Source organism: Musca autumnalis, unplaced genomic scaffold (assembly GCF_047663935.1).
Source record: "Musca autumnalis isolate F117 unplaced genomic scaffold, ASM4766393v1 scaffold_5, whole genome shotgun sequence".
Taxonomy (NCBI): domain Eukaryota; kingdom Metazoa; phylum Arthropoda; class Insecta; order Diptera; family Muscidae; genus Musca; species Musca autumnalis.
In genome coordinates this window covers 126,653,062-126,680,245 of record NW_027412088.1, presented here as the reverse complement: position 1 = coordinate 126,680,245, position 27,184 = coordinate 126,653,062, and the positions used below count along the sequence as shown (strand labels likewise).

The following is a 27,184-nucleotide window of genomic DNA, read 5'->3' as shown; positions in this document are numbered from 1 at the left end:
CCACCGACACTCACCTCAGGCTATATTCACCCACTTTCCTCTCATTAACAAAAAAACAATTAGCACATCATATTGATTTTAAAACCTTCAAACAATGGAATCATTTATTACATATATCATTTTTCTTACTTAAACCTAACATTTAACCATACATTTAACACGTCGATTTATGGAACACTAACTCCGGAAACAATTATAAACGAGTCATTGACTCGGATTACCCTTAATATTTCGTAGAACAACAAAAATGATGCCAAATATGGCCTTTATTACTAATTCAACTATACCTTCCTAACAGAGCTCTTTTAGGGGGTCTTTGGACACATTGATTCGTCCATGCAAAAACCAATCAAACGCTGGATACCAGATTCTACGTAATTTGGGGCAACCCTACACTCGAAATTCAATTAAATAGGGGTTAATGTCCCTCACAAAGAAAATTGACTTATTTGTAACACTTAATAGACAGCACTTAACAACACAACTTAACCTAGGTTAAACACATAAAACAATAGATTTTCTCTTATAAGATTCTTTGCTTTTTTTTTCTTTTTTTTATTCATACTATGAGTTTTTTTTTTCTTTTCTTTTTTTAATTCTTGATTTTGTCATTATCAAATTATTAATTTACTTTTTTTTTTGTCATCTCATTTTTCTTTTCAGGTCACAGATGATCAACACGGGCCGTCCAGCAACCCGAGGAAATATTTAACAAGCAAGAAAGTACGTGTTTAGACTAATGTTACCTGGACTTTACATGAATAATTAATAGAATGTTTGGTTTTTTTTATGTTTCAGGATTTCCCAAGATTTATCCTGCCATCAATTGGGATGTATGGAGCCAGCTCCTCAGAATTAACAAATTTTCCGGATTTTTGGATAAATATATCTGACCTCCTCCTTGCGGACTGTCGAGGAGGCCAGCGATTGCCTTATTTTGACTGTTGGCGATATCTTTAAAATAAAAGGAAAACAACGAAACACCACACAACGTTAACATAGCCAACACGCAATATTCGTACAAAACTACACTTACTTATGTTTGTTAAAGCCCACTTCATGGGATTTTAAATAAGACGAATCAGTCTTCAAATAAAAATAATTTTATTCCACAACTGTTTTGGGGTTTTTTTTTTTATTTATTTTTGGGAAACAAAACTTGGTCATAATTTAAAGGACCAGGTTCTATAACTGATGGTTCTCTTAGGGTTCCCCGTGAAACACAACTTGACAAAAAGAGTCAGATTGGTTGGTTATGGCCCTTTTATACGCCAGGAAAAGCACAGACCTTTCCCGCTTTTCATGCTTTTTCCATATTTTCCGACATTTATTTACTTTTTTCCTATCTACTCGGCTTAAGAAACCCTGTAGGTACCCACAGTGTTGTATTCTGTCATACGTTCATTGTTCAGGATTAACTCGGACCATACAACCCTGTGCCTGGCATCACCTTTTAGATACCCATTCCATCCGTTAGCATTTCCGCTTAATTTTTCTGTGCGTACCATGTATGCGGAATTGCTGCCATCTTTTAAAACAATTAAAATAAACATTTAATAAGAAGAACCACGCAACAAAACTTCGCCGTTGCGGAGGAACACGACGAAAACGGTGATGTGCGTGTGATTTCTGAAATTGTGTGTTATAAAAAAAATGGACATTGAAGGTACGAAAATGGTAGTCGGACAACACCGCATGGCTTGTATTTTTGGCGGAATCGGGCTATCTGTACGTAAGAAGGTGAGCTTTTGGTATTTAATGAAAATAAACATGTAATAATTCTATCCTGTTATTTTCCAGAAAGTCCCAGGCAGGAAAGTCTTCGATTTATACAAAAAAATGTGCTTGGCGTCCTATTTTACACGTGTAAGTACGTGTGTTTGTGTACATTGCCAGAAAAGTCTCCGATTCATGACCTCTATGTTCTTGGCGGCCGTTTTTACACATGTAATTACATGTGTACGCCTTTGTCCCCTCATTCACAAAACCAGTTATTACTCACGCACAGAACTCGTTGTCTCACCACACATATACACATCAGACCATTCATCCACTGATGTTGACGCGTTTACATAGTTGAAGTCAACATTGTTTTTGTTCATTACTTTCCTTTGCACTTATCAAAGCCAAATGCATACGACCTGACGGCGTCTACTTTTACCTGTGTGGGCATATTTTTCAACGTTGTTGCTCACACAGCAAGAAGCATTTACCCATCAATGGAAACAGGTAATATTTTTGTTTTTACATTTTGTGTAAATCAATATTTATTTTCTCGTTATTTTCAGGTAGTTGGCCTAACTTGGATGCAAATGGTGTCTATGGGATTTATAAAAGAGCGGATGGTATACTGGACACCTCAATGTTGCTTCTAATTTGAAGGCAACATTCAATATTTTGGCATTGTAGGTGGTGTTTATCTTGCTGTTTAATCAAGAGGTGAGTTGTTTCGGGTTATAATTGTGTGTTATGACACGTTCGTGGTCACATAGAAATATCTCCCTTCCTAAGCGTCTTTCTATGACATGTTCTTCTCAAACAAACATTGACCACGTAGATTGATTAACGTATGTATGTAGGTAACACCTAACTAATCTCTTTTTGTTTCCCTCTTTTAGGTTTTGCTTTCGTTGCTGTGGGTGGAAACTTTTGCCTTGTATAACATAATCGACCCTTGTGTGCAACCAAGAAGACGTGGTGTGTTAGACACCTCGTATTGATTCATATGCCCATAAATTTAGCCGGTCATCTTGTTCCATCTCTATATTTGGCAGATGAGCCTTCGTATTTGCTGACTTGCCGGGTGCCAATAAAAAATATATGAAGGCTTTGTTTGGATACTAGAGCGGACAGGTTGATGTGCAACATAAATAAATATGTAATGTAAGTGAATCGGTTTATGAATGAATCAAAATGTGTGTGTGTGCGTGGATAACATTTGTTGAGTGAAAAGTATTTATGGCCATGGTTAAACCAAATTTTGTGTTTTCAATACTGTGCAAAAAAATGAAAAAGCAGTAAGACAGAAAGTCAATCCCAATACCTGCGCAATACATACTGATTGCTTGCTGTGTTTATACTTATCAGAAAAAATATAAACAGATTGGAAAAAATGTCATTCGGACATAGTGAAAGAAAATAACAAAAAGGTCGTATTGTGGTTTATTGATGTGGGATAATGCCGTCAATTCAATGACAATATAATACTGCAAATTTTATTCTGGTATGTGAATAACTATGTTCATTTTTATGGTCTACAGAAAATGTGATTTGGTGAAAAAAAAAACAAGAACATTCTAACAATTTAACCACCATAATTTGACTTGACATCGTACAAGATTTGTGAAGTGCTTGTGTTAAAGATTGTACTAACAAATGTTTTAAATTTTTTTTTATATGAGAAACAATCATGGTATTTCTTTTCACTAAAAATATTTTGTTTCGTTCCAGATCTTGTTCTTATGGCGTTATTATTGAATGGTAATCAACATAATTCTCCTCGTCTCTATCACCAAACCCAAGGAATACTAATATACTCAGGTGAGTCTGTCCTTAAGTTGTTTCGTAGTAAAACTGATTATGTGCGGTGTGGCTGCGAATAAAGTTGATAGGGATGTACGTTTTACGTGGCCAATAAAAATTTAGCACAGTATACGAGGGAAATTTGTGAATTGTAAGTGTGCCTAGGTTGGCGTACATCTACCGTGTTTTCCGTGCAGGAAAATTTATTGAAGGACAATAAACGAAACCAGAAGTATGGATGCTCGGTACACCAGTTGGCCTTATCATTACAAATTACGTGGAGTAGTTTTTGTTTACCTGCTGTCACATTTGCACACCATTCCAAAACGACATACAGTTCCCACAACCTGTTATTTGTGTATTTATAGTTTAACTATTTTTTTTTATATTTCTTTTATATGATTTTTTTTTTGGAATTTTATTTGATTCTACCATTTTTAAATATTATTTCTTTAATTTATTGAATTTAACATGGTCTCTTCTAGCATATGTTGTTTTGATTTTCAGATTGTTAGTTTTTCGGTGGGTGATCGTGTTTATTACTATTTTGTGAAGATGATAAATAGACGTTCTGGTTTTGCAATTAAAGATTGGGCTATGTGTAGGTGGTTTTGGGCTATATGATTTGGTGTTGGTTAACACAACTGAAATACAGTGGGGCGCTTTTAGTCCCAAATACTTTACAGATGGAATTTCTAGAACGCTTTCAGAATGATGAACACATTAGCAAGTTTTACATATGGTTTTAGTCCAGATTATCTAACCTAGGGTAGCAATATGCGTTTTGAGTATAATTATTTTATGCTCAGGAGGAGATCGTTTTATTTTTGTATCTTGTTGTCATTTAAGTATATTATACTAACTTTTGGCCCAACGTGGGGAACTCCCACACCCTGATTAGTCTCTTAAGCCGGGCATTGGAAATTATTATTTTATTGGTGTGTATAGAAAAACAATCTTGGGAGAAAACCGTCAATAAACATTATGAAATAAAATATTTGCAGGCAACATTTTGATTTTAATTTATCTGGCAGCTCTATTTGGTTAGGCAAACATAAAAAATCGTTCTCCTTTTTTATAGGATAAAAAAAACTAATATGAAAAAATGTAACCAAAGGAAAAATGAATATGTAAATGAATAGAAACATTTAAAAAGATATGGGTATGGTGATTAACAAAAAAAAAAAACATAAAACATTAAAATACTATAAACTATTACTACACTCTAAACATATATATTAGTATATTATTAGAAAATTATTAAAGGGTAATAGAATCATTAGGTAAAAACATAACATATTGGTTTTATTTGGTTAGTTTTTTTGTATTACATTTTTTTGCATATGAGAGGTTGTGCGTGTGTTTTCAATAGCCTGTGAGGTAAATGGTGGGGAATTTTTTTATTTCTTTTTATTTTCTTTTTGATTGAGTGTCCTAACATGGTTGTCTTGGTGTACCTGTAGACTGTACTTAACAAACTACAAGAACAAAATTCAATATTACGAGGTCGCACCACGGCAGTTTTCCGGACAATTGTTAGAAAAAAGATCTCGTGACAGAGTACTATAGGACAATGCACGCCTACGAAAATTATATCATAGTGGCCATTGCCCATTCCCCTATGCAAACTCTAAATATTGGTTTTACTCTTGACGTGAACAACATATAACGTCTTAAGGGTAGTACCACGGCAATTTTTCGATCACATTTCAAAAAAAAGATCTCGTGAACGAGTACTCATTGTGCAAAGCAATCTGCGAAATCTTCTTCGCCGAAGTCATTGCACCCTTTCCCCTATACAAACCCTACGTCTATTGCATCTAACAAACATAAAGAAATACGAAAAAAAAATTACAAAAAGGACAGGTCATACAAACAATACATTCGTTGTTACACTAGACTAACAAGATTATTGCAACTGACCCTAGTATGTGGAACGGGAATCCTTATTTTCTAAAATCTAATCTAATTATTGCACAATTATCACTAGCTTTAGGACTAAAGTTGTGGTAGCAAACATAGAAAGTTTTAAATAGAAAATGCGATTGCCGTTTTCTTCTATGGTAACCCTATGGTCTATTGATTTGTGCTTTGGGTGGTATTGCACAGTTACTATATTTAATGCTTTCGTTTGGGCGCCATATTGTTACGTGCCACCTGCAGTGGCGCTACGGGGAGGTACCAACTAGCTCAGGGGGCCATCTTCAGGGCGGTCCCAACCCATTCCACCGTAGCCCTAGGGGACGAACAATTATAAATAAACACTACACGAACATAAAAATAAAACGATCACAAACACACGGTACACCTAGAACAAGGGAGCTTGATGGATTGACTCCCACACTTCGCCCGCCCATCCTTGACCCTCAGATCCAAATAGCAAAAACTTCTTAAGGGCCCCATTTTCCACCGACACTCACCTCAGGCTATATTCACCCACTTTCCTCTCATTAACAAAAAAACAATTAGCACATCATATTGATTTTAAAACCTTCAAACAATGGAATCATTTATTACATATATCATTTTTCTTACTTAAACCTAACATTTAACCATACATTTAACACGTCGATTTATGGAACACTAACTCCGGAAACAATTATAAACGAGTCATTGACTCGGATTACCCTTAATATTTCGTAGAACAACAAAAATGATGCCAAATATGGCCTTTATTACTAATTCAACTATACCTTCCTAACAGAGCTCTTTTAGGGGGTCTTTGGACACATTGATTCGTCCATGCAAAAACCAATCAAACGCTGGATACCAGATTCTACGTAATTTGGGGCAACCCTACACTCGAAATTCAATTAAATAGGGGTTAATGTCCCTCACAAAGAAAATTGACTTATTTGTAACACTTAATAGACAGCACTTAACAACACAACTTAACCTAGGTTAAACACATAAAACAATAGATTTTCTCTTATAAGATTCTTTGCTTTTTTTTTCTTTTTTTTATTCATACTATGAGTTTTTTTTTTCTTTTCTTTTTTTAATTCTTGATTTTGTCATTATCAAATTATTAATTTACTTTTTTTTTTGTCATCTCATTTTTCTTTTCAGGTCACAGATGATCAACACGGGCCGTCCAGCAACCCGAGGAAATATTTAACAAGCAAGAAAGTACGTGTTTAGACTAATGTTACCTGGACTTTACATGAATAATTAATAGAATGTTTGGTTTTTTTTATGTTTCAGGATTTCCCAAGATTTATCCTGCCATCAATTGGGATGTATGGAGCCAGCTCCTCAGAATTAACAAATTTTCCGGATTTTTGGATAAATATATCTGACCTCCTCCTTGCGGACTGTCGAGGAGGCCAGCGATTGCCTTATTTTGACTGTTGGCGATATCTTTAAAATAAAAGGAAAACAACGAAACACCACACAACGTTAACATAGCCAACACGCAATATTCGTACAAAACTACACTTACTTATGTTTGTTAAAGCCCACTTCATGGGATTTTAAATAAGACGAATCAGTCTTCAAATAAAAATAATTTTATTCCACAACTGTTTTGGGGTTTTTTTTTATTTATTTTTGGGAAACAAAACTTGGTCATAATTTAAAGGACCAGGTTCTATAACTGATGGTTCTCTTAGGGTTCCCCGTGAAACACAACTTGACAAAAAGAGTCAGATTGGTTGGTTATGGCCCTTTTATACGCCAGGAAAAGCACAGACCTTTCCCGCTTTTCATGCTTTTTCCATATTTTCCGACATTTATTTACTTTTTTCCTATCTACTCGGCTTAAGAAACCCTGTAGGTACCCACAGTGTTGTATTCTGTCATACGTTCATTGTTCAGGATTAACTCGGACCATACAACCCTGTGCCTGGCATCACCTTTTAGATACCCATTCCATCCGTTAGCATTTCCGCTTAATTTTTCTGTGCGTACCATGTATGCGGAATTGCTGCCATCTTTTAAAACAATTAAAATAAACATTTAATAAGAAGAACCACGCAACATAATTTATGAAAAAATTAGTCATAATTGTGGTAAAAATGTCGGGTTTTTTGCAAAAATTAGTTGGACGTCTTATTTAGGACAAGACAAGGTGGATAAAGAAAAAATTAACCCACGTAGTCCAACAAAAATAACGGAAACCAACAACTACATGTAATGCAAGTTGTCAAATAAATGTTTTCGAAACGTAATAGAGGTTCCAAAATACCCCATATTTTCGGTAAATACTTGAAAATCATGACATTTTATGAATTTTATTCTTAACAAGGATTAACTACTAACAAGTATCAACAATATTAGACATCGAATATCCATACTAGGAGGGTTGCCATATGGACCAAAGAAGTACCAGGTCATCTTGCATGTAAATAGGGTCCTATAGGTCTTAAACCGGGAATATCTGAAAACTAAGACGTTTTATGAGTTTCTTTAGTTCACTAGGATGGATTGGCATCAACTAAAATAAATATTACCTTCAGAATAATTAAATCAGGAGGGTACCCGATTACATAAACAGTAAACGAGACCACCCGTGTCTCAAAAGAGGGCACCGAAGTTTGTTGTTTCACTTCAAATTAATTAAGATATAATGAGATTTCAAGAAACAATCGGAAATATCGCAGTAGGATAATAATATTGTTTAGAAATGTATGGGGTACACATTGCGACAATTTTCAGAAATACGTGCTACGATCAATTGGTCATATTTCGAGCACTCTGCAGTACTACTGCACCATATTTTTGACGGGGAAATAATGCTGACAGGAAAATAATGCTTCAGTGTTACCATCGGAGCCAAAAAAATTAGAGAATTACTCTGAACTGGCTCTAAACAGTTGAAATCGGATGTCTATTATAAAATCAGTATAGACTGACAATATCTTGCATATGTATTTCTTATCGATTTTTGTACTTTTATGTCATATTTTGATTTGTTTTGGAGAATTGCCTTATCCCTTAATTCATTTTGAGTTAAATAAACAAATCTTAAGCCCTGGTTTTGGATTCAGTTGGTCTCATTTACTGTTTATATAATCTGGTACCTTTTTAGTTGATCTGGCAACCCTCCTGATTTAATTATTCTGAAGGTAATATTTATTTTAGTTGATGCCAATCCATCCTAGTGAACTAAAGAAACTCATAAAACGTCTTAGTTTTCAGATATTCCGGTTTTAGACCTATAGGATGTAAGATGACCTGGTACTTCTTTGGTCCATATGGTAACCCTCCTAGTACGGGTGTTCGATGTCTAATATTGTTGATACTTGTTAGTAGTTAATCCCTGTTAAGAACAAAATTCATAAAATGTCGTGATTTTCAAGTATTTACCGAAAATATGGGGTATTTTGGAACCTCTATTACATTTCGAAAACATTTATTTGACAACTTGCATTACATGTAGTTGTTGGTTTCCGTTATTTTTGTTGGACTACGTGGGTTAATTTTTTCTTTATCCACCTTTGTCTTGTCCTAAATAAGATGTCTAACTAATTTTTGCAAAAAACCCGACATTTTTATAATAATTATCAGCCATTTTTCATAAATTAATACAGAAAAAATTTAGTGTTCTTAGTTCGAAAACAATTACTTGACAAACTGTATGTTCTTTTGATGTATTAATTAATGTTTAATAATTTAGGGTCAGACACAGAAATTCGGCACAAGAAAAAATCTTTATAGATTTTATGCTCACACTGCACTAAGGTAGAACAAGGGGTCCGAAGTATCTCTTAAATTCATTCGACGTATTTTTTCCGTATTGTGTTCATTACTTTGCGCCTCAATTACAGAAACAATAGAAACTCCCGGCATTTTGTAAAAGTTAACGTTCTTTTCGCACAAAAAACTTCCTTTTAATAGAATATTTTTTCACAATTTAAACTTCTACAGTGTTTTCTAATCATATGGTTTTTGTTTTGATCCTTTTTCGTCTAACGTTGCCATATTTATGCTAAATAATGACAATTCCGAAATTCACCAAATCGATCGGAATCTGAAGAAGCTAAAACAAAAACGATCGAAATGAAATTGCGGAATTGAAACCATTCCGATCGGAATCTGTGACATGCCTGGGGCCTAATTATGTGATACGATATCGAGTTGTTTCGACCTGAGTACTCAAAGTTGGGATGACAACACTCGTTATCGAGTAAAATTATCGAATAATTGAGCATAAATTTGCGAGTAATTTCTCGAGGCCAAATTGCCTATCGTAAACAAATAAAATGAACGATTTTTTATTGTCTTTTTGTTTAAAATGTAAAAATTGTTGTTTGTTGTCGTTTTATAGAAGAAAAACGATGTTAGTAAATAATTGGCAGCATTTTTTAGACAATATAACAAGAGAAATTGCTAAAAATCCTTTGTAGTCGTTTTTAGAAATTGTGATAAATTTAGAATCAAAATGCAAGCAATCATTAACCATATAGTTTTGCAGTCATTAAAAAAAGTTGAAAAATAAGCATTTTTGCAAAACAGAAAAAAAATATTTAATATTAATAGCCTTTACTTCATAAGTGAAGTACATTATAAACATTTCATCCCCCGTTGTTTACCAAAGGAAATATTCTCTCAGAGAGGCTAATGCAAAACACCCACCAAACTCTCTCTCATTTATTTTGAGAGAGGATTATTAAGGTAGATGTACTAGCAATCTGTTACTACAATGTCAAAAAGATTTTGCAAGAATTAATCATTTTCTTTTTTTCTTAGCTCAACTTCATTCAGAAATTATTATTCAATGTATTGTTAAACAAACATTTACATTTATCATTCATAATTTTGTTTTTATAGTTTTTGCTTTAGCATAGTACACACGGTCCAACAAAACTGACAGTCATCGAGGTCTATTTCGTTAATATCAAAGTCTAGCTGAATAATTACTTTCCTAATCACTAAATTATACCTTAAATGTTGTATTTCAATCATTTTTAGCTAACAAAAAGTTTTTTTTTGCCTGAAGAATGCCCTAAAAGTACGTTGACTGTCAGTTTTGTTGGACCGTGTGTACTATGCTTTTTAAACAAACACCATTTTTTACATCTACCTTCATAATATTCCCTATAGTACACATAGGTTTTCATAGTTCGATTACCGGTTATTCTCGAAACATTCGATCAACGATTTCGATCGAATCTCGTCATGCCGCTTTTTTATCGTGTCGAAATCTTTTTCACGAGCAAATACTCGATCGAATCGAATCACGTAATTAGGCCCCTGTATGCAATATTTTTCAACAACAAAAATTTCAAAAGTAATTTAGTAGAAAATGTGCTCTTACAGATGAAAGAACGATCTAAAAAATTAGTTTTTGCTCTAGGGATAACACGTTTTTGGCACATATTACGAATATAAAAATGTCCATGCTTAAATACACACACTTATGGTGCATCGAATTTTTCAAAAAAAAAAAAAAAAAAAAAAATATGAATCACAAAAAATCTGTTGTTTTATTCCGTTTTTTTTTTTTTTTTTTTTTTTTTTATTTAAAATTTATTCTAAATTTCATTTCAACCAAGTAACTTTATTGGACTTCGTTATGTGTATGCGATTCATAATACATCTGCCAGTGGAACCCCAAATCCAAAAGTTTGTTTAATACTATGCCAATAGTAGCGATTCCAATTTGTCTTCATTGTCCCATACTCTGACGCAGGAATTCCAGATTGCGTCAGTTTCATCCGCGTACAATTTTTCTGAAAAAAAAAAACATAATGCAAGAATCGAATTAGTTTTCGCTAGGTTTTTTAAAAAATTTAAGTTTTCAAAATACGATAAAAAATTGCTCTCTCATAATACTCAATAAGCTTAATTTTATATGAAGGGCAGACTTCATAATTGCAACAAGGAACAACATTTGACATTGCTTTGCGTTCATCAATGTAATATGTCTTCATCAATATATAGTCTTGTTGTGGTTTAACAGCATTTAAACCTACACAGAAGCATAGGTTTAATGCTTCATAATATATAGTTCGAAGTAGCAGCCAGAGTTAAAAAAAACTATTAAATTACCCAATAAGTGCTCAAATTATGGGAATAATCGCCGCAAGGACCATGACCTGTTCGTGACATTTTTTTGTTTTCAAACAGCCTTCAAATCTATTGGATTCACTACTAACAACTTAAATATTGACAAATTTGTCCTAAGCTCAAATACAAATATTTGTTTTGTCCTTTTTCTTCCACACTCCTATTTTTTGAACAAAAAAAATGAAGACGATTTATAATGTTGATGTAAACAGTATATATAAATTGTTCCACAAACATCCCATAAGGGACAAGGGAGACTTCTCTCATATCAATGAGTGCACCCCGATTTATATTAGCTCAATGATATGGGACCTACAGTTTCAGTTTATCGCCGAGTCCGAACGGCGTGACTAAGCCACCACTTTTGTAGAGAAGTTTTACATGGCTGAAATACTCAGGAAATGTCGTCAACATTATTGAGGGTTATGTTGCCATCGTTGGAAAGTTTTTTGATGTTGCCTGGCCGGGGAATCGAACCTACGACCTTATGTGTGCAAGGCGGGTGTCCATACCATTGCACCACGATGGCACCCAAACAGTAAATAATTTAAAACAAATTGCCAAATTTTTGTTAATGAACCAGTGTTTGAATTTGCTGCGTTTGGTGAAAATGACATGTCAAAGCATTGGTGTAAATGACATGCTTTGGATCCAAAATGAATAGCATCTTTTGGGGTCCACGCTCATATACAATTCATCGATGAAGATGTTAAAAAGATGAAATGCCAGATCACAGCACCCATGATTGAATAGCATCTATGGCATCGAACATTTTGCTGGGAATTTAATAAAATTATTTAAAAAAATTCGGCTCACCGCCGGCTCAAAGCCGCCGATAAATTTGCTCGGCGCATGTCTCTGGTTATTAAAATTGGGTAATCTAGTTCCATGTACTAGTTCCAAAACGTATGAGTAACATCATGAAATGTAACGTGTGATATTAATTATACGCAGTTTGTTCAAAGAAAAAAAGTGGGTCATTGGAACTGCGAAGTGAACTAGGTAGTTCCATATAGTTCCTTTGGCACAACGCTGCTGATTATGTCTGCAGAACTGTGACACGTTCCTTCCTTCCTCGGCAGTTCCAGACATGACTGCTACCCCATAAATTCCATGTACGGTTCATTAGAGCCAGGCGCAAGCGAGATAGGTCTCTATTGAACATACTGGTGCAACAGGAAAGCTAATTCCCCATCTCGAGTTCTGGTGGGATCCTTCCTAACCACCTGTCAAAGTTAATTTATTTCGATAAATACTCTCATTTCTTAGGAGAGTGATTTAAGGCTTTACCTAATTAATTGCGTGTTACGTGTGCGTTCGAAAAAAAAAAACAAAAACAAAAAACATGTATTTGTTAAGACTTGGCAAGATCAACAATCTTCTTCGTCTCATCTGTTCAAAAACAAAAGGCCCCCACATAGACACAGCGATTGATATCTGCAGATCCTTGGTTTTTGGCACAATTCCACATTGCATAACTATTTACGGATTTACTTCAATTACTAATATAAAAAAGATCGACGTAGCCATAAACAAATGTTTCAGAACTGCAACGGGTCTTCTTCGATCTACACCTCTAGAAACCTTACACGTTGAGGTAAAATATAATGATTTCCGACTTCTTTTAGATAAATTCTCCATTAGCCTGGGCAGTAAAGTTCTTACTCTACGTTCTCATGCTCGTCACTGCAAATTTTGGGATCATGTAAATTTTGTATTTATTACCCTTGTCCTCTATCGACAAAGTCTTAAATGTATTTCACTCTTTCGGAATACCTCTTCCTCCCAAACCTACTCAAAACTCTCATAGTGGCAACATTGTTGCGATCGATACCACCTTATACTTTTTTAGTAAAGTAAAAAACAAAACAAGTAAAATATGCTATGAAAAACTTTTACATGAAAAAATCTCATTATTTAATCTAAACTTACTATTATTCACAGATGGCTCGTTCAACGCGGAATGCAAATCATTCTCTGTAATCATGCAACAATCAACTAACAATTTCTTATCCCTTTGTAAATCTCGTTTACCTAACTATATGCTGTTAACTATGCGCTGTTAAAACAGCAATTTCTCTGACCAGAAAAGGAGAAAAAACCTTAATATGCATCGATAACCTTAGTGTAGCTAAAGCTCTTCTCAAAAACAAAGGAAACATCTACAACGATGTTATCCATATTCCGAGCCAATATACGGTTCTTATATTATGGATACCTTCTCACTCTAGTATCAAATGCAATAATTTCGCCGACATGACTGCGAAAGAAGCACTAAATTTACAACACGTCTCAGAAATGCCATGTTTTCACTTCAGTTTGTTCAGCGTGTATAAATCTATGCAACACGCAAAAGACCTTTTAAATTGGCAATCATCCAGAACATTTCTAAAACTAGTTAACCCGAACATTCCCCGCAAACGTTACAATTTTTACCTCGGTAGGTCGGATTGCAATCTCCTAGCCCGACTTAGGGTTGGAAATGTTTGTTCAACACTCGACATTATTATGAAAACACAATGCCTGCACTTTGTTCTTTTTGTGGCGACTATTTGACTATTTCGCACATATTGGTGGAATGCCGAGCCTCCGCTATTAATAGCGATATTGTAAATATCCTGGATTGTTCATCAAAAGTTTTTCTATCTAAAATATGCTCAGCCCTACTCATCCATAATATCCGTGATGTTTAAGCTCAGAATCCATTTGAAATTTGTAAATACATGTATATATATGTACTTCGAAATATTTTTTTATTATCATTGTAAAATAGCTATTGTAATCATATAAAAATATCCCATTATTTTCAATCGCGCGCACATGGTCTCAGTCACCCGGCGCCTTTAAATCTATATTTTATAAATTAATTTATAAAATCTTTGTAAATAAATAAATGAATGTATTTGTTTTTGTTTTCAATTTGAAATACATGTATTTTGTTTAGCCCTTAAATTGAACAATGTACAAAAATCGTTCTTCGTGCTCAGAATTTTGTATGGAAATTGAAGTAATTAATACATAATTTGGGCTCGAACAACGAATATAGAGCAAATTATCGTCAGTACGAACAAGGCATTAAACAAGTCGACCAACTAATTTTTGCAAAAAATCCGACATTTTTATCACAACTATTAGTCATTTTTCACTAATTAATACATAAAAAGTGTTGGTTTTCGTAGTTTGAAAACATATACTTGTCAATTACTTTGTAATCGAAAAAGCAGCAGAACTGAGAGGGAACATGAAAAGGGAAATAGTTGACTATATGGATTGACAAGCGGCCCTTTAAATCATTCAGTTCCCATACTATCAATAATATGGCGGGTTTGCACTGCAAAAATGGCATGTAGACGATAAAATCAATCGTACGCTTATAATGGTTGAACACGCGATCCAATTTCTCACGACCATCTATCAAACCGAGCCAACAAGTCAGCTTCTTATTGCAAAGGGTCTGATGTGGCTGCAGCGAGAATGAGCTACCTACAGCACCATAAAGCTCATAAAGACATATTTTCTCTCCCTCACTTGACTTTTTACTATCTCTCTGAATATCTCTGTCAATTCTTCCTTCCGTCCACAACGGCTGAAAAAACAAAACTCACTCAAACAAATTTCATTCATGATAACCCCCTATTCATTAGATCGCTGCGCATCCTTAAGGCTAACCTTATTTTTTAAGCCTTGTCCATATTTTGTTTTTTTTATATATATATACCCTACACCACTATGTGGGGAGGGTATTATAAGTTGGTTTTGGCCAAAAAGTTTGTAACGCATCGAAATAATGTTCGTAGACCCATACTTATATATACCAAAATTAATGTCTCGACGAGCTGAGTCGATCTGGCTATTTGTGTCCGTCCGTCTGTCCATCTAAACCTTGTAATCACTAGACATCGGATTTTGCATATTTGCATATTTTTTAATAATAAAGATACGAAGATTCTGATTGGACCAAAATTCGTTTCAAAGAAGTCTAAATCAGTTTAGATCATTTGCTACTCAAGTAAAGACGTGTTTTTTTTCGCATTAGCAAGTGACAGTAACAAACAAAGCACACACATTTATTCTTTTTCATCAAAATAAAACAACAACATTAAACGGTCTCGCGTTGCAGACTCCGTTACTCATGGTTCTACCATGACTAAAAAGACTAAAACGTCTAATTCTCCGAGAGGAGAAAATCAGAATTATTTTCACCCGCTTCAAACGGTTGATGATGAGAATGAAGATACCAATGCAGGTGACGAAATTGTTATCGATAACGATAATAAACCTAAGGTGAGAGTGCCACCAATAACTCTTCTTAAATTCAAAGTTGAACAAGTACTGGAAATGTGCAGAGTATTGAAAGTTATCGATTTTTCAATTAAAAAGATATCAATTGGGCTTAAATTATTATGTGCCAAGCAAGATGATTTCAAATTGATATGCGAAAAAGCATCAACGCAATTCGAATTTGAATTTTTTACGTATGGTACAAAATACGATAAACCTTATAAGGCCATACTGCTAAAGTATGATAAGAGGGATCCTGAAATAGTCAAAAAGCTTTTGATTGAAGAAGGATTAAAATGTCTGGATGTTAAAATCATTATTAGAAAGGTAAATAATGAGGAACAGGTTATTTATGTTGTTTATTTCGAACGGAAGTCCGTTACAATGAAGGAATTGAGAGAACTCCACTCAAAAATTGGATATTTAAATGTTAATTGGGAGTATCAAAAACCGAACCAACATAAACTAACACAATGTCATAATTGTCAGATGTTCGGACATGGATCCAGTAGGTGCAAAGTTAAATCTTTTTGTGCCAATTGTGCAGGAAACCACTTAACTGCTGAATGTAAGGAAACCCGTTTAAAATGTGCCAATTGTGGAGGCGAACATAAATCGAATTCCCTGGAATGTCCCAGTAGAATGAAATACTTGGAACTTAGGGAGAGGCTCAAGCCTAAAAAGTCTCGAATGCATTCTAATTACCCACGTTTTCAAAACATTGCACAAAATTTTCCGAATAAATTACATCAGAAATATCCTAACACAAATATCACGTCTAATTGGAGACAGACGGAAACAAACAATTTATTTTCAGTTGAAGAACTGAAAAATATCACCTTTGAATTGATTTCAAAATTAAAAAATTGCAAATCAAAACAAGAACAATTTGAAGTGGTAACTGATATTGCCTTCAAATGTTTAAATCGATCAAACCATTGAAAATAGTTTCCTGGAATGCCAGAGGCATTCGCAATAAACATCAAGAACTATATAGCTTCCTAAATATAAATGAAATTGATATTTGTCTTCTAAGCGAAACTTGGTTAAATTCAAGTATTTCAATAAGACACAATTCCTCCATATGTTATCGCAACGAACGTGCAGAAAGAAGAGGAGGAGGTGTTGCTATTTTAATAAGGAAAAATATTCGTCATAAGATGTTAAGGCCTATAAATACTTCCCTTATTGAAAATATTGGAATTCAAGTTTATTACAATAGCAATGTTCTCAATATTTTTTCTTGTTATTTCCCTGGTGGTGTTCGTGATACCCAGAAAAAACAAGAGTTCCTGTCGGATATCCATAAATTGACCAGCGTCAAGAATGTTGTTCTTGCTGGAGACTTTAACTGCAGGCATCAGTATTGGGGTTGTCGAAGAAGTAATGTTTGGGGTAATATATTGTATGATAAGCTACAAACAAATGCTTTCAATGTTATGTTCCCGCAGGAATGCACTTATATTCCCGCAGACCCAAGGAGACAATCTTCCACCCTAGATATCTTATTGACCGATATGCCAACATTTATAAGCTCGGTAAAAACTCTAAATAACTTGGCTTCCGATCATCTTCCAATTAAAATAGAGATTAACTATAATGTCCGATTTATTAGATAACTCGTACTACAATTTCAACAAAGCTAAGTGGCATCGTTACAAATCATTTATCAACAGAAAAGCTGGTCTGAGGCAAATAGAAGACACTTCTGAATCAAATATCGACCACGTCATAAATCATTTCACAGAAATGATTAAAGAAGCCATTGATGTTAGTGTTCCAAAGTGCAGAGTTCGTATTCCAGCTAATGATATTCCTCAACATATAAAAGAATTGATCCAGTTTAGAAACATATACAAAAGAAATTGGAAGCGTTTCAGAGATACTAGTGATAGACAGCAAATGAACTTACTCAATAGAAGGATAAATGCCGAATTGACAAATCTTCGAAATAAAAAATGGAACAAAACGCTGACTGAACTTGAAAAATCATCATCTCCTTTTTGGAAATTATCAAAAGCACTAAAGACAAACAACCAAACATATTTTACTGAAGGTGAAAAATGTGAAATATTAGCGGACAACTTTCTCAGTAATCACACCATTTCTGAAACTCTGAGCGATGCCAATACTATAAGCGAGGTTAACAATACCGTGGAAGACATAAACTCCTCTCGACCAGAACCGTCTAGCCTGAAATTCACTTCAGTAGGAAAAGTTTCAAGTTTAATTAAAAAATTAAAAAACAAAAAAGCACCTGGCATCGATGGCATAAGCAACAAGTGCTTAGAAATGTTGCGCAGAAATGGTATTATATACTTAACAAACATTCTAAATGCCTGTTTACGTATGTGCTATTTTCCACGAGAATGGAAACTTTCAAAAACTGTTCCAATTCATAAAATAAACAAACCTTTTGACGATCCTAAATCATATAGACCTATTAGCTTATTATCCAGTATAAGCAAAATATACGAAAAGGTCATTCAGGAGCTACTAATCGATCACATAGACAACAATAATGTTTTGCCAAAACAACAGTTTGGTTTTCGAACATAACACATAACATGTCACCCACTTTTAAAAATAAACAATATGGTGAAAAGTAATTTTATCAAATCCTTATCTACTGGAATGGTACTACTAGACATAAAAGCTGCATTCGACGGAGTCTGGCACAACGGACTTATTTACAAAATGAATAAATTTGGATTTCCCCTTCAAATTATTAAAATAATAAACAGCTATATTAAGGGAAGGTCTTTCTGTGTCCACATTGGAGCTTCCAAATCCAAAACCGTAAATATACCAAATGGCTGCCCACAGGGTTCTTGTTTATCACCAATCTTATATAACATATATACATCTGATATACCAGCAATAAATAACTGCGTTATTTCAATTTTTGCTGACGACACCTCAATAACTAGTACTGGATTGTACTCCAATACGATATTGGAGCATCTTCAAGAAGGACTAGTTAAATTAAACGATTATTTCAAGAAATGGAAAATAATGGTAAATCCTGAGAAACCCCAAGCTATTTATTTCTCGAGGAAGAGGAAAACATGTTTTTTACCCCAAAATCCACTACAATTTTTAAATTGCAATATAGAGTGGGAAAACAATGTTAAATACTTGGGAGTCATACTGGACAAAAAACTTAATTTTGGTGACCACATTTCCTATGTTGTGAATAAAACAAATAAAATAACGAGGATTATGTATCCATTTATAAACAGAAAATCTGGATTAAATATAGAGAATAAAAAATTGATACTTAAACCAATATTTTTGCCAATAATATATTATTGTGCACCATTATTTTCAAACGCTGCAAATAACCATATAAAGAAACTGCAAATTGTTCAAAATAAGCTGCTGAAAATGATATTTAATCTTCCGATGTATTATTCCACGCAAAGACTGCACTCCCTATCCGGATTTCAGCTCGTTAAGGAAAAACTTGAAATATTCAGGACCAATTTTGAGACAAGATGTATTTCTTCGTCCTATACTCACATAAATGAACTTGTTTCATAAATGGATGTAAAAATCCAACCCCCATCTAGTCAAACAATTTTAAGGTTCAATTTTTTTTCCTTATGTATCTAATATCAAAATGTTTAATCATAAATTTATTTTGTATTATAGTTGACCTTTGGACTTACTCTTCTTAATATGTTTGTTCGGCTTGAGGTCATCAAAAAATAAAAACAGCTTGTAGTTAGTTTTTTATTTTATAACTTTTATTTTTCCGATATTTCGATAGTCGTCGACTATCATCATCAGGGTTGTTAACTTTAAAAATAAGAAAACAATAACACTTGGTTATATAAAATTTTTAAAACAAAAATTAAAAATTAATTAACAATAATTACATTTGTTAGTTTTTGTTAATAAATTGACGAAAATTCTCTTCCACTCATGCTCAAACGTGTTTTCCTACTGAAGTGTTTTTGTGCTTTTCTATTGTGCTTCTATAGATTTGAGCACAATGTTCTGTATCTGTCTTGTAGTTGATGCGGTGTTGTGTTGGTACATTTATGATGTGTAGCATTTCCAGCATGTATCGTCGTCGGTAGTTGTTTTCTTGCGACAGTATTTTTACTTCTTTTAGATCAGGTGTATGTCCTGTAGCTGCACAGTGTGCTGCTAGTGCAGTTTTTTGTTCTATTGGCTTGTTTTTTATTCTTTGGTCAGATTTATGACCACTGAGCCTTGTTTTTAATTTTGTTTTTGTGGTACCAACATATACTTTTTCGCACTTGTTGGAAGCATCACCGTTGCATTTTATTTTGTATACCACATTTGATTTTTCCTCGTTAGGAATTTTTGCCTTTGTGCGGCTGAAGAAGTTGTTGTTGGTGTTATCACTTTTCATGGAAATTTGATATTGTTCTCTATTAAACAAGTTTGAGTTAGAAAAACGTTCTGAGAAACCGGGTACATATGTCGATCTCTTGTATATCTTTTCTGTTTTTGGATCTGTGTTGCCAGTTTTGCTGTTTTTTACTTGTCTTATTAGATCATTAATTGTTTTGCTTGGAAAGTCATTCATGGCTAAAATCTTTTTAATTTTGATTTCATTGTGTGCGTGAAACTTTTTATCGCTAATATTGAGCACTCTACGGATGAAGTTTGTAGCAGTATTTATTTTTATGCGTCGTGGATGTTTTGAATTATAGTTAATAATTCTTCCAGACGCAGTTGGTTTTTGATACCAATCTAGGAACAGTCTGTTACCTTGTCTGATTACCAGTGAGTCTAGGTATGCTAACTGATTGTTTTTCTCACTCTCCATTGTGAAACGAAGCTGTTGGTTATATGTATTTAAAAGATTAAGGGTAGTATCGACTTCATCCCTTTTTAATATGCAGAATATGTCATCGACATACTTGGTCAGGATTTCTCCATAACAGTAATTTCTCCATAACAATATCAGCGATTATTGGTGATATTGGAGAACCCATTGGCATACCTTTTAATTGTTCATATATTTTGCCATTATATATGAAATAACGTGAGTCTTTTATACACATGGAGAGAATATCTATAAATAGATTCATTGGAATGTTTGTGTGTTCTTTGAGTGTGGTCCACTTTTCTTTTATGATGGTTATTGCACGATTTACAGGCACACTAGGGAATAAAGAAACGACATCAAAGGAAATCAAAATTTCGTCATCACTAATAAATTGTTGGTTCACCCTAGATTTGAACTCGCAGGCATCTTTTATATTGTATTTTGAGTCTTTCGTCAAAGATTTCAAAATGTTGGATATGTATTTCGATAACTCGTACGTTGGTGAATTTATAAAAGAACATATGGGACGTAATGGAGTCCCTTCCTTATGAATTTTTGGTAGTCCATAGATTTTTGGTACTACCGAAGTCCTGTTTATAAGTTTATGTTTATCATTTTCATTGATGACTTTTAATTCAAAGAGTTGCATTACAATTTTGTTGCACCTTTCTTGTAAAGAAGTTGTAGGATCCTTTCTTACTCGTCTGTACGTGCACATATCCATTAGTAGTTGTTGCATTTTTGACTCATATTCGCTTTTTAGCATAGCAACCGTTTTTCCGCCTTTATCTGAATTAAGGATTAATATCTCTTTATTCTCTTTTATGAATTTATTAGTTTGTCTCACTGTATTTAAAATAAAGCGATCTCTTTTACTCAATTTAAAGTTGCGCATGTGGTCGTTGATGAGAGTAACTAAGTTTATTCTCGCATTCTCTTGTTGTTCTCTGCTCACCAGTGTCTGGATACAGTCCTCTCCCTCAGCAATAATATTGAACAGTGGGAAAGTAGTCTTTGTTGTTGGGAGCGCGAATTTAGGTCCTAATGAAAGCAACCATTCCACATTAGTAGGTATGTTGGTGTTCGTTGTATTAACAAGTATGTCGATGACATATTCTGCATATTAAAAAGGGATGAAGTCGATACTACCCTTAATCTTTTAAATACATATAACCAACAGCTTCGTTTCACAATGGAGAGTGAGAAAAACAATCAGTTAGCATACCTAGACTCACTGGTAATCAGACAAGGTAACAGACTGTTCCTAGATTGGTATCAAAAACCAACTGCGTCTGGAAGAATTATTAACTATAATTCAAAACATCCACGACGCATAAAAATAAATACTGCTACAAACTTCATCCGTAGAGTGCTCAATATTAGCGATAAAAAGTTTCACGCACACAATGAAATCAAAATTAAAAAGATTTTAGCCATGAATGACTTTCCAAGCAAAACAATTAATGATCTAACAAGACAAGTAAAAAACAGCAAAACTGGCAACACAGATCCAAAAACAGAAAAGATATACAAGAGATCGACATATGTACCCGGTTTCTCAGAACGTTTTTCTAACTCAAACTTGTTTAATAGAGAACAATATCAAATTGCCATGAAAAGTGATAACACCAACAACAACTTCTTCAGCCGCACAAAGGCAAAAATTCCTAACGAGGAAAAATCAAATGTGGTATACAAAATAAAATGCAACGGTGATGCTTCCAACAAGTGCGAAAAAGTATATGTTGGTACCACAAAAACAAAATTAAAAACAAGGCTCAGTGGTCATAAATCTGACCAAAGAATAAAAAACAAGCCAATAGAACAAAAAACTGCACTAGCAGCACACTGTGCAGCTACAGGACATACACCTGATCTAAAAGAAGTAAAAATACTGTCGCAAGAAAACAACTACCGACGACGATACATGCTGGAAATGCTACACATCATAAATGTACCAACACAACACCGCATCAACTACAAGACAGATACAGAACATTGTGCTCAAATCTATAGAAGCACAATAGAAAAGCACAAAAACACTTCAGTAGGAAAACACGTTTGAGCATGAGTGGAAGAGAATTTTCGTCAATTTATTAACAAAAACTAACAAATGTAATTATTGTTAATTAATTTTTAATTTTTGTTTTAACAATTTTATATAACCAAGTGTTATTGTTTTCTTATTTTTAAAGTTAACAACCCTGATGATGATAGTCGACGACTATCGAAATATCGGAAAAATAAAAGTTATAAAATAAAAAAACTAACTACAAACTGTTTTTATTTTTTGATGACCTCAAGCCGAACAAACATATTAAGAAGAGTAAGTCCAAAGGTCAACTATAATACAAAATAAATAAAAACACGGAAGGCACGCCGCAAAATAACCAAACTTCAACATGAAATTATATAAAAATTTAAAACAAAAATATGATGATGAAACGAAGAAAATCATCAAGCAATATACAAAATGTAACAGGCAATCAGCACGCCTGAAAGCAACGACAACTTTCCTCATAAAATGCAGAGAAAGAGGCATAATACCCAATTTTATTACAAACTCAACTAAGAACACCCACACTATGTTCAAAACCAACAACATAATACCAACAAATACAAAGACAACATTAGATACCCTTACATACAATTTCCACATTAAAATTCTCAAACTTCTCATACAAGAGAAACATAAACAATCACACATGGCAATGGAGAGCTTAAAGATTGCTAAAGACAAACTCGCCAATCTCTTACATAGAGAAGATTTTACATTTTTCACTGAGAGTGAAAACATCATCACTCAAACAAAAAGCCGAAAACATAAAACCACTCACATCAAGAAATTGGAAAAAATTAAAACAACAACAACATCGGGAACTGATCACAGAACACAAAAAAGAGTGGTTTGTTAATACAACGAACACCAACATACCTACTAATGTGGAATGGTTGCTTTCATTAGGACCTAAATTCGCGCTCCCAACAACAAAGACTACTTTCCCACTGTTCAATATTATTGCTGAGGGAGAGGACTGTATCCAGACACTGGTGAGCAGAGAACAACAAGAGAATGCGAGAATAAACTTAGTTACTCTCATCAACGACCACATGCGCAACTTTAAATTGAGTAAAAGAGATCGCTTTATTTTAAATACAGTGAGACAAACTAATAAATTCATAAAAGAGAATAAAGAGATATTAATCCTTAATTCAGATAAAGGCGGAAAAACGGTTGCTATGCTAAAAAGCGAATATGAGTCAAAAATGCAACAACTACTAATGGATATGTGCACGTACAGACGAGTAAGAAAGGATCCTACAACTTCTTTACAAGAAAGGTGCAACAAAATTGTAATGCAACTCTTTGAATTAAAAGTCATCAATGAAAATGATAAACATAAACTTATAAACAGGACTTCGGTAGTACCAAAAATCTATGGACTACCAAAAATTCATAAGGAAGGGACTCCATTACGTCCCATATGTTCTTTTATAAATTCACCAACGTACGAGTTATCGAAATACATATCCAACATTTTGAAATCTTTGACGAAAGACTCAAAATACAATATAAAAGATGCCTGCGAGTTCAAATCTAGGGTGAACCAACAATTTATTAGTGATGACGAAATTTTGATTTCCTTTGATGTCGTTTCTTTATTCCCTAGTGTGCCTGTAAATCGTGCAATAACCATCATAAAAGAAAAGTGGACCACACTCAAAGAACACACAAACATTCCAATGAATCTATTTATAGATATTCTCTCCATGTGTATAAAAGACTCACGTTATTTCATATATAATGGCAAAATATATGAACAATTAAAAGGTATGCCAATGGGTTCTCCAATATCACCAATAATCGCTGATATTGTTATGGAGAAATTACTGGACGAGACTTTAGAGACTTTGAATAAAAAACCAAGGATCCTGACCAAGTATGTCGATGACATATTCTGCATATTAAAAAGGGTCATCCCTTTTCGATACTACCCTTAATCTTTTAAATACACTAGCGGTCATCTGAATAGGTTTGATTTTTTTTCTTTTTATATGTTAAGGTATCTTCTGATGCGTTCGTATTGCAGATCCATACTATTTAGTTTTTGAGAGCCCTACACTATGCCAACATTCCCAAGAAAAAACTTGACGGTGTTGCCATATTTTCGGAAAATATCCCAATTATAATAAAAAATGTACAAAAAGTGACCAATTTTTGCGATCATCAGAATAGGTTTGAATCAAATAAAATTGAAAAATTGTACTATCCAAGCAAATATTGCGCAGTTTTTTGGTTTAGTTTAGTAAAATGGAACATTCTGATAAATCCTACAACAAATTTGACCCGCTTTATTTGGAACGTGGGTTCAATTCTCAACATTGAAAAGTTACCAAGAACTTTCAGATAAAATCAAGAAATATTCAAACCAAAACGTTTTATAAACTTGCTTTAAACGACATTTTGATTTCGTTAGATCTCTTCTGAGCTTCGAAAATTGTCTGAAAGCAAGTACCAAGTGTAGCCATATTATTAGGATCGATAAAATAGAAAGGTCATTGAAAATAGTTGGTATTTTAGTACAAGTTTCATTTTTTAACTAACCTTGCAGTACAAATCTAAGTATTATCATGCTCACAAATCCACCATAGTTGACCACATGCATCATAAATGTTCGAAAATTGGTCTGGAAGAATGTTTTATCGACGACAATAAAGTAGAAAATTGTGATTCAAATTTAAGTCAAAGGGGCATGATATCACCGACTGTTATAGTGCTGTAATACCTATATAGTCAGGTCAAACAGTTTTTTTCTGTTCACAAGTCATAAAACAAACACGAATAAGTACAAAAGAATGGACTACTGAGGTTATACAGCACTACAAAAGTCGGCGATATCATGCCCCTTTGACTTAAATCTGAATTACAATTTTCTACTTTATTGTCGTCGAAGAAACATTCTTCCATACCAATTTTCGAACATTTATGACACATGTGGGCAACTATGGTGGATTTGTGAGCATGATAGCACATAAATTTGTAATGCAAGGATAGTTAAAAAATGAAACTTGAACTAAAATACCAACTATTTTCAATGACCTTTCTCTTTTATCGATCCTAATAATATGGCTACACTTGGTATTTGCTTTCAGACAATTTTCGAAGCTCAGAAGAGATCTAACGAAATCAAAAAGTCATTTAAAGCAAGTTTATAAAACGTTTTGGTTTGAATATTTATTGATTTTATCTGAAAGTTCTTGGTAACTTTTCAATGTTGAGAATTGAACCCACGTTCCAAATAAAGCGGGTCAAATTTGTTGTAGGATTTATCAGAATGTTCCATTTTACTAAACTAAACCAAAAAACTGCGCAATATTTGCTTGGATAGTACAATTTTTCAATTTTATTTGATTCAAACCTATTCTGATGATCGCAAAAATTGGTCACTTTTTGTACATTTTTTATTATAATTGGGATATTTTCCGAAAATATGGCAACACCGTCAAGTTTTTTCTTGGGAATGTTGGCATAGTATAGGACTCTCAAAAACTAAATATTATGGATCTGCAATACGAACACATCAGAAGATACCTTACAATATAAAAAGAAAAAAATTCAAACCTATTCAGATGACCGCTAGTGTACATATAACCAACAGCTTCGTTTCACAATGGAGAGTGAGAAAAACAATCAGTTAGCATACCTAGACTCACTGGTAATCAGACAAGGTAACAGACTGTTCCTAGATTGGTATCAAAAACCAACTGCGTCTGGAAGAATTATTAACTATAATTCAAAACATCCACGACGCATAAAAATAAATACTGCTACAAACTTCATCCGTAGAGTGCTCAATATTAGCGATAAAAAGTTTCACGCACACAATGAAATCAAAATTAAAAAGATTTTAGCCATGAATGACTTTCCAAGCAAAACAATTAATGATCTAATAAGACAAGTAAAAAACAGCAAAACTGGCAACACAGATCCAAAAACAGAAAAGATATACAAGCGATCGACATATGTACCCGGTTTCTCAGAACGTTTTTCTAACTCAAACTTGTTTAATAGAGAACAATATCAAATTGCCATGAAAAGTGATAACACCAACAACAACTTCTTCAGCCGCACAAAGGCAAAAATTCCTAACGAGGAAAAATCAAATGTGGTATACAAAATAAAATGCAACGGTGATGCTTCCAACAAGTGCGAAAAAGTATATGTTGGTACCACAAAAACAAAATTAAAAACAAGGCTCAGTGGTCATAAATCTGACCAAAGAATAAAAAACAAGCCAATAGAACAAAAAACTGCACTAGCAGCACACTGTGCAGCTACAGGACATACACCTGATCTAAAAGAAGTAAAAATACTGTCGCAAGAAAACAACTACCGACGACGATACATGCTGGAAATGCTACACATCATAAATGTACCAACACAACACCGCATCAACTACAAGACAGATACAGAACATTGTGCTCAAATCTATAGAAGCACAATAGAAAAGCACAAAAACACTTCAGTAGGAAAACACGTTTGAGCATGAGTGGAAGAGAATT

At 33.8% G+C, this 27,184-nt stretch overlaps 2 protein-coding genes across 4 annotated transcripts in view; one reads left to right on the top strand and one right to left on the bottom strand.

The window, feature by feature from the left end:
- Positions 1-595: 595 nt before the first annotated feature.
- LOC141405258 (uncharacterized) lies at positions 596-7,043 on the top strand. Of its 3 annotated transcripts, none has more exons than XR_012413169.1 (8): positions 596-723; positions 799-1,740; positions 1,801-1,866; positions 2,293-2,439; positions 2,619-2,883; positions 3,451-3,540; positions 6,592-6,651; positions 6,727-7,043. XR_012413169.1 is itself a non-coding variant. In XM_073989371.1 (8 exons), the coding sequence occupies exons 1-4, from the start codon at positions 1,654-1,656 to the stop codon at positions 2,373-2,375; spliced, it is 339 nt and encodes a 112-aa protein (XP_073845472.1). In that variant the 5' UTR covers positions 1,599-1,653; the 3' UTR covers positions 2,376-2,439; positions 2,619-2,883; positions 3,451-3,540; positions 6,592-6,651; positions 6,727-7,043. The 3 variants fall into 3 exon arrangements, 2 of the variants coding, with proteins under 2 accessions (XP_073845472.1, XP_073845471.1); XM_073989371.1 differs by lacking the exon at positions 596-723 and adding an exon at positions 2,127-2,229 and having other exon boundaries at positions 1,599-1,740; XM_073989370.1 differs by lacking the exon at positions 596-723 and adding an exon at positions 2,127-2,229 and having other exon boundaries at positions 1,599-1,740; positions 2,289-2,439.
- Positions 7,044-10,942: 3,899 nt separating this feature from the next.
- LOC141405255 (activator of 90 kDa heat shock protein ATPase homolog 1) overlaps positions 10,943-27,184 on the bottom strand; it is a 42,938-nt gene continuing 26,696 nt past the window's right edge. Inside the window, exon 4 of the mRNA XM_073989367.1 lies at positions 10,943-11,195. Within this exon, the coding sequence (XP_073845468.1) occupies positions 11,052-11,195 (144 nt within the window). The 3' untranslated portion in view covers positions 10,943-11,051. The remainder of the gene's footprint in view (positions 11,196-27,184) is intronic.

What these genes read in the sequence shown, in the direction of transcription:
- LOC141405258 (XM_073989370.1), top strand. Translation starts at nt 1,654, where the DNA reads ATGGACATTGAAGGTACGAAAATGGTAGTCGGACAACACCGCATGGCT. An exon ending in GGCTATCTGTACGTAAGAAG is followed by an intron (nt 1,741 to 1,800) that starts GTGAGCTTTTGG and finishes GTTATTTTCCAG; the next exon opens with AAAGTCCCAGGCAGGAAAGT. An exon ending in TGGCGTCCTATTTTACACGT is followed by an intron (nt 1,867 to 2,126) that starts GTAAGTACGTGT and finishes CACTTATCAAAG; the next exon opens with CCAAATGCATACGACCTGAC.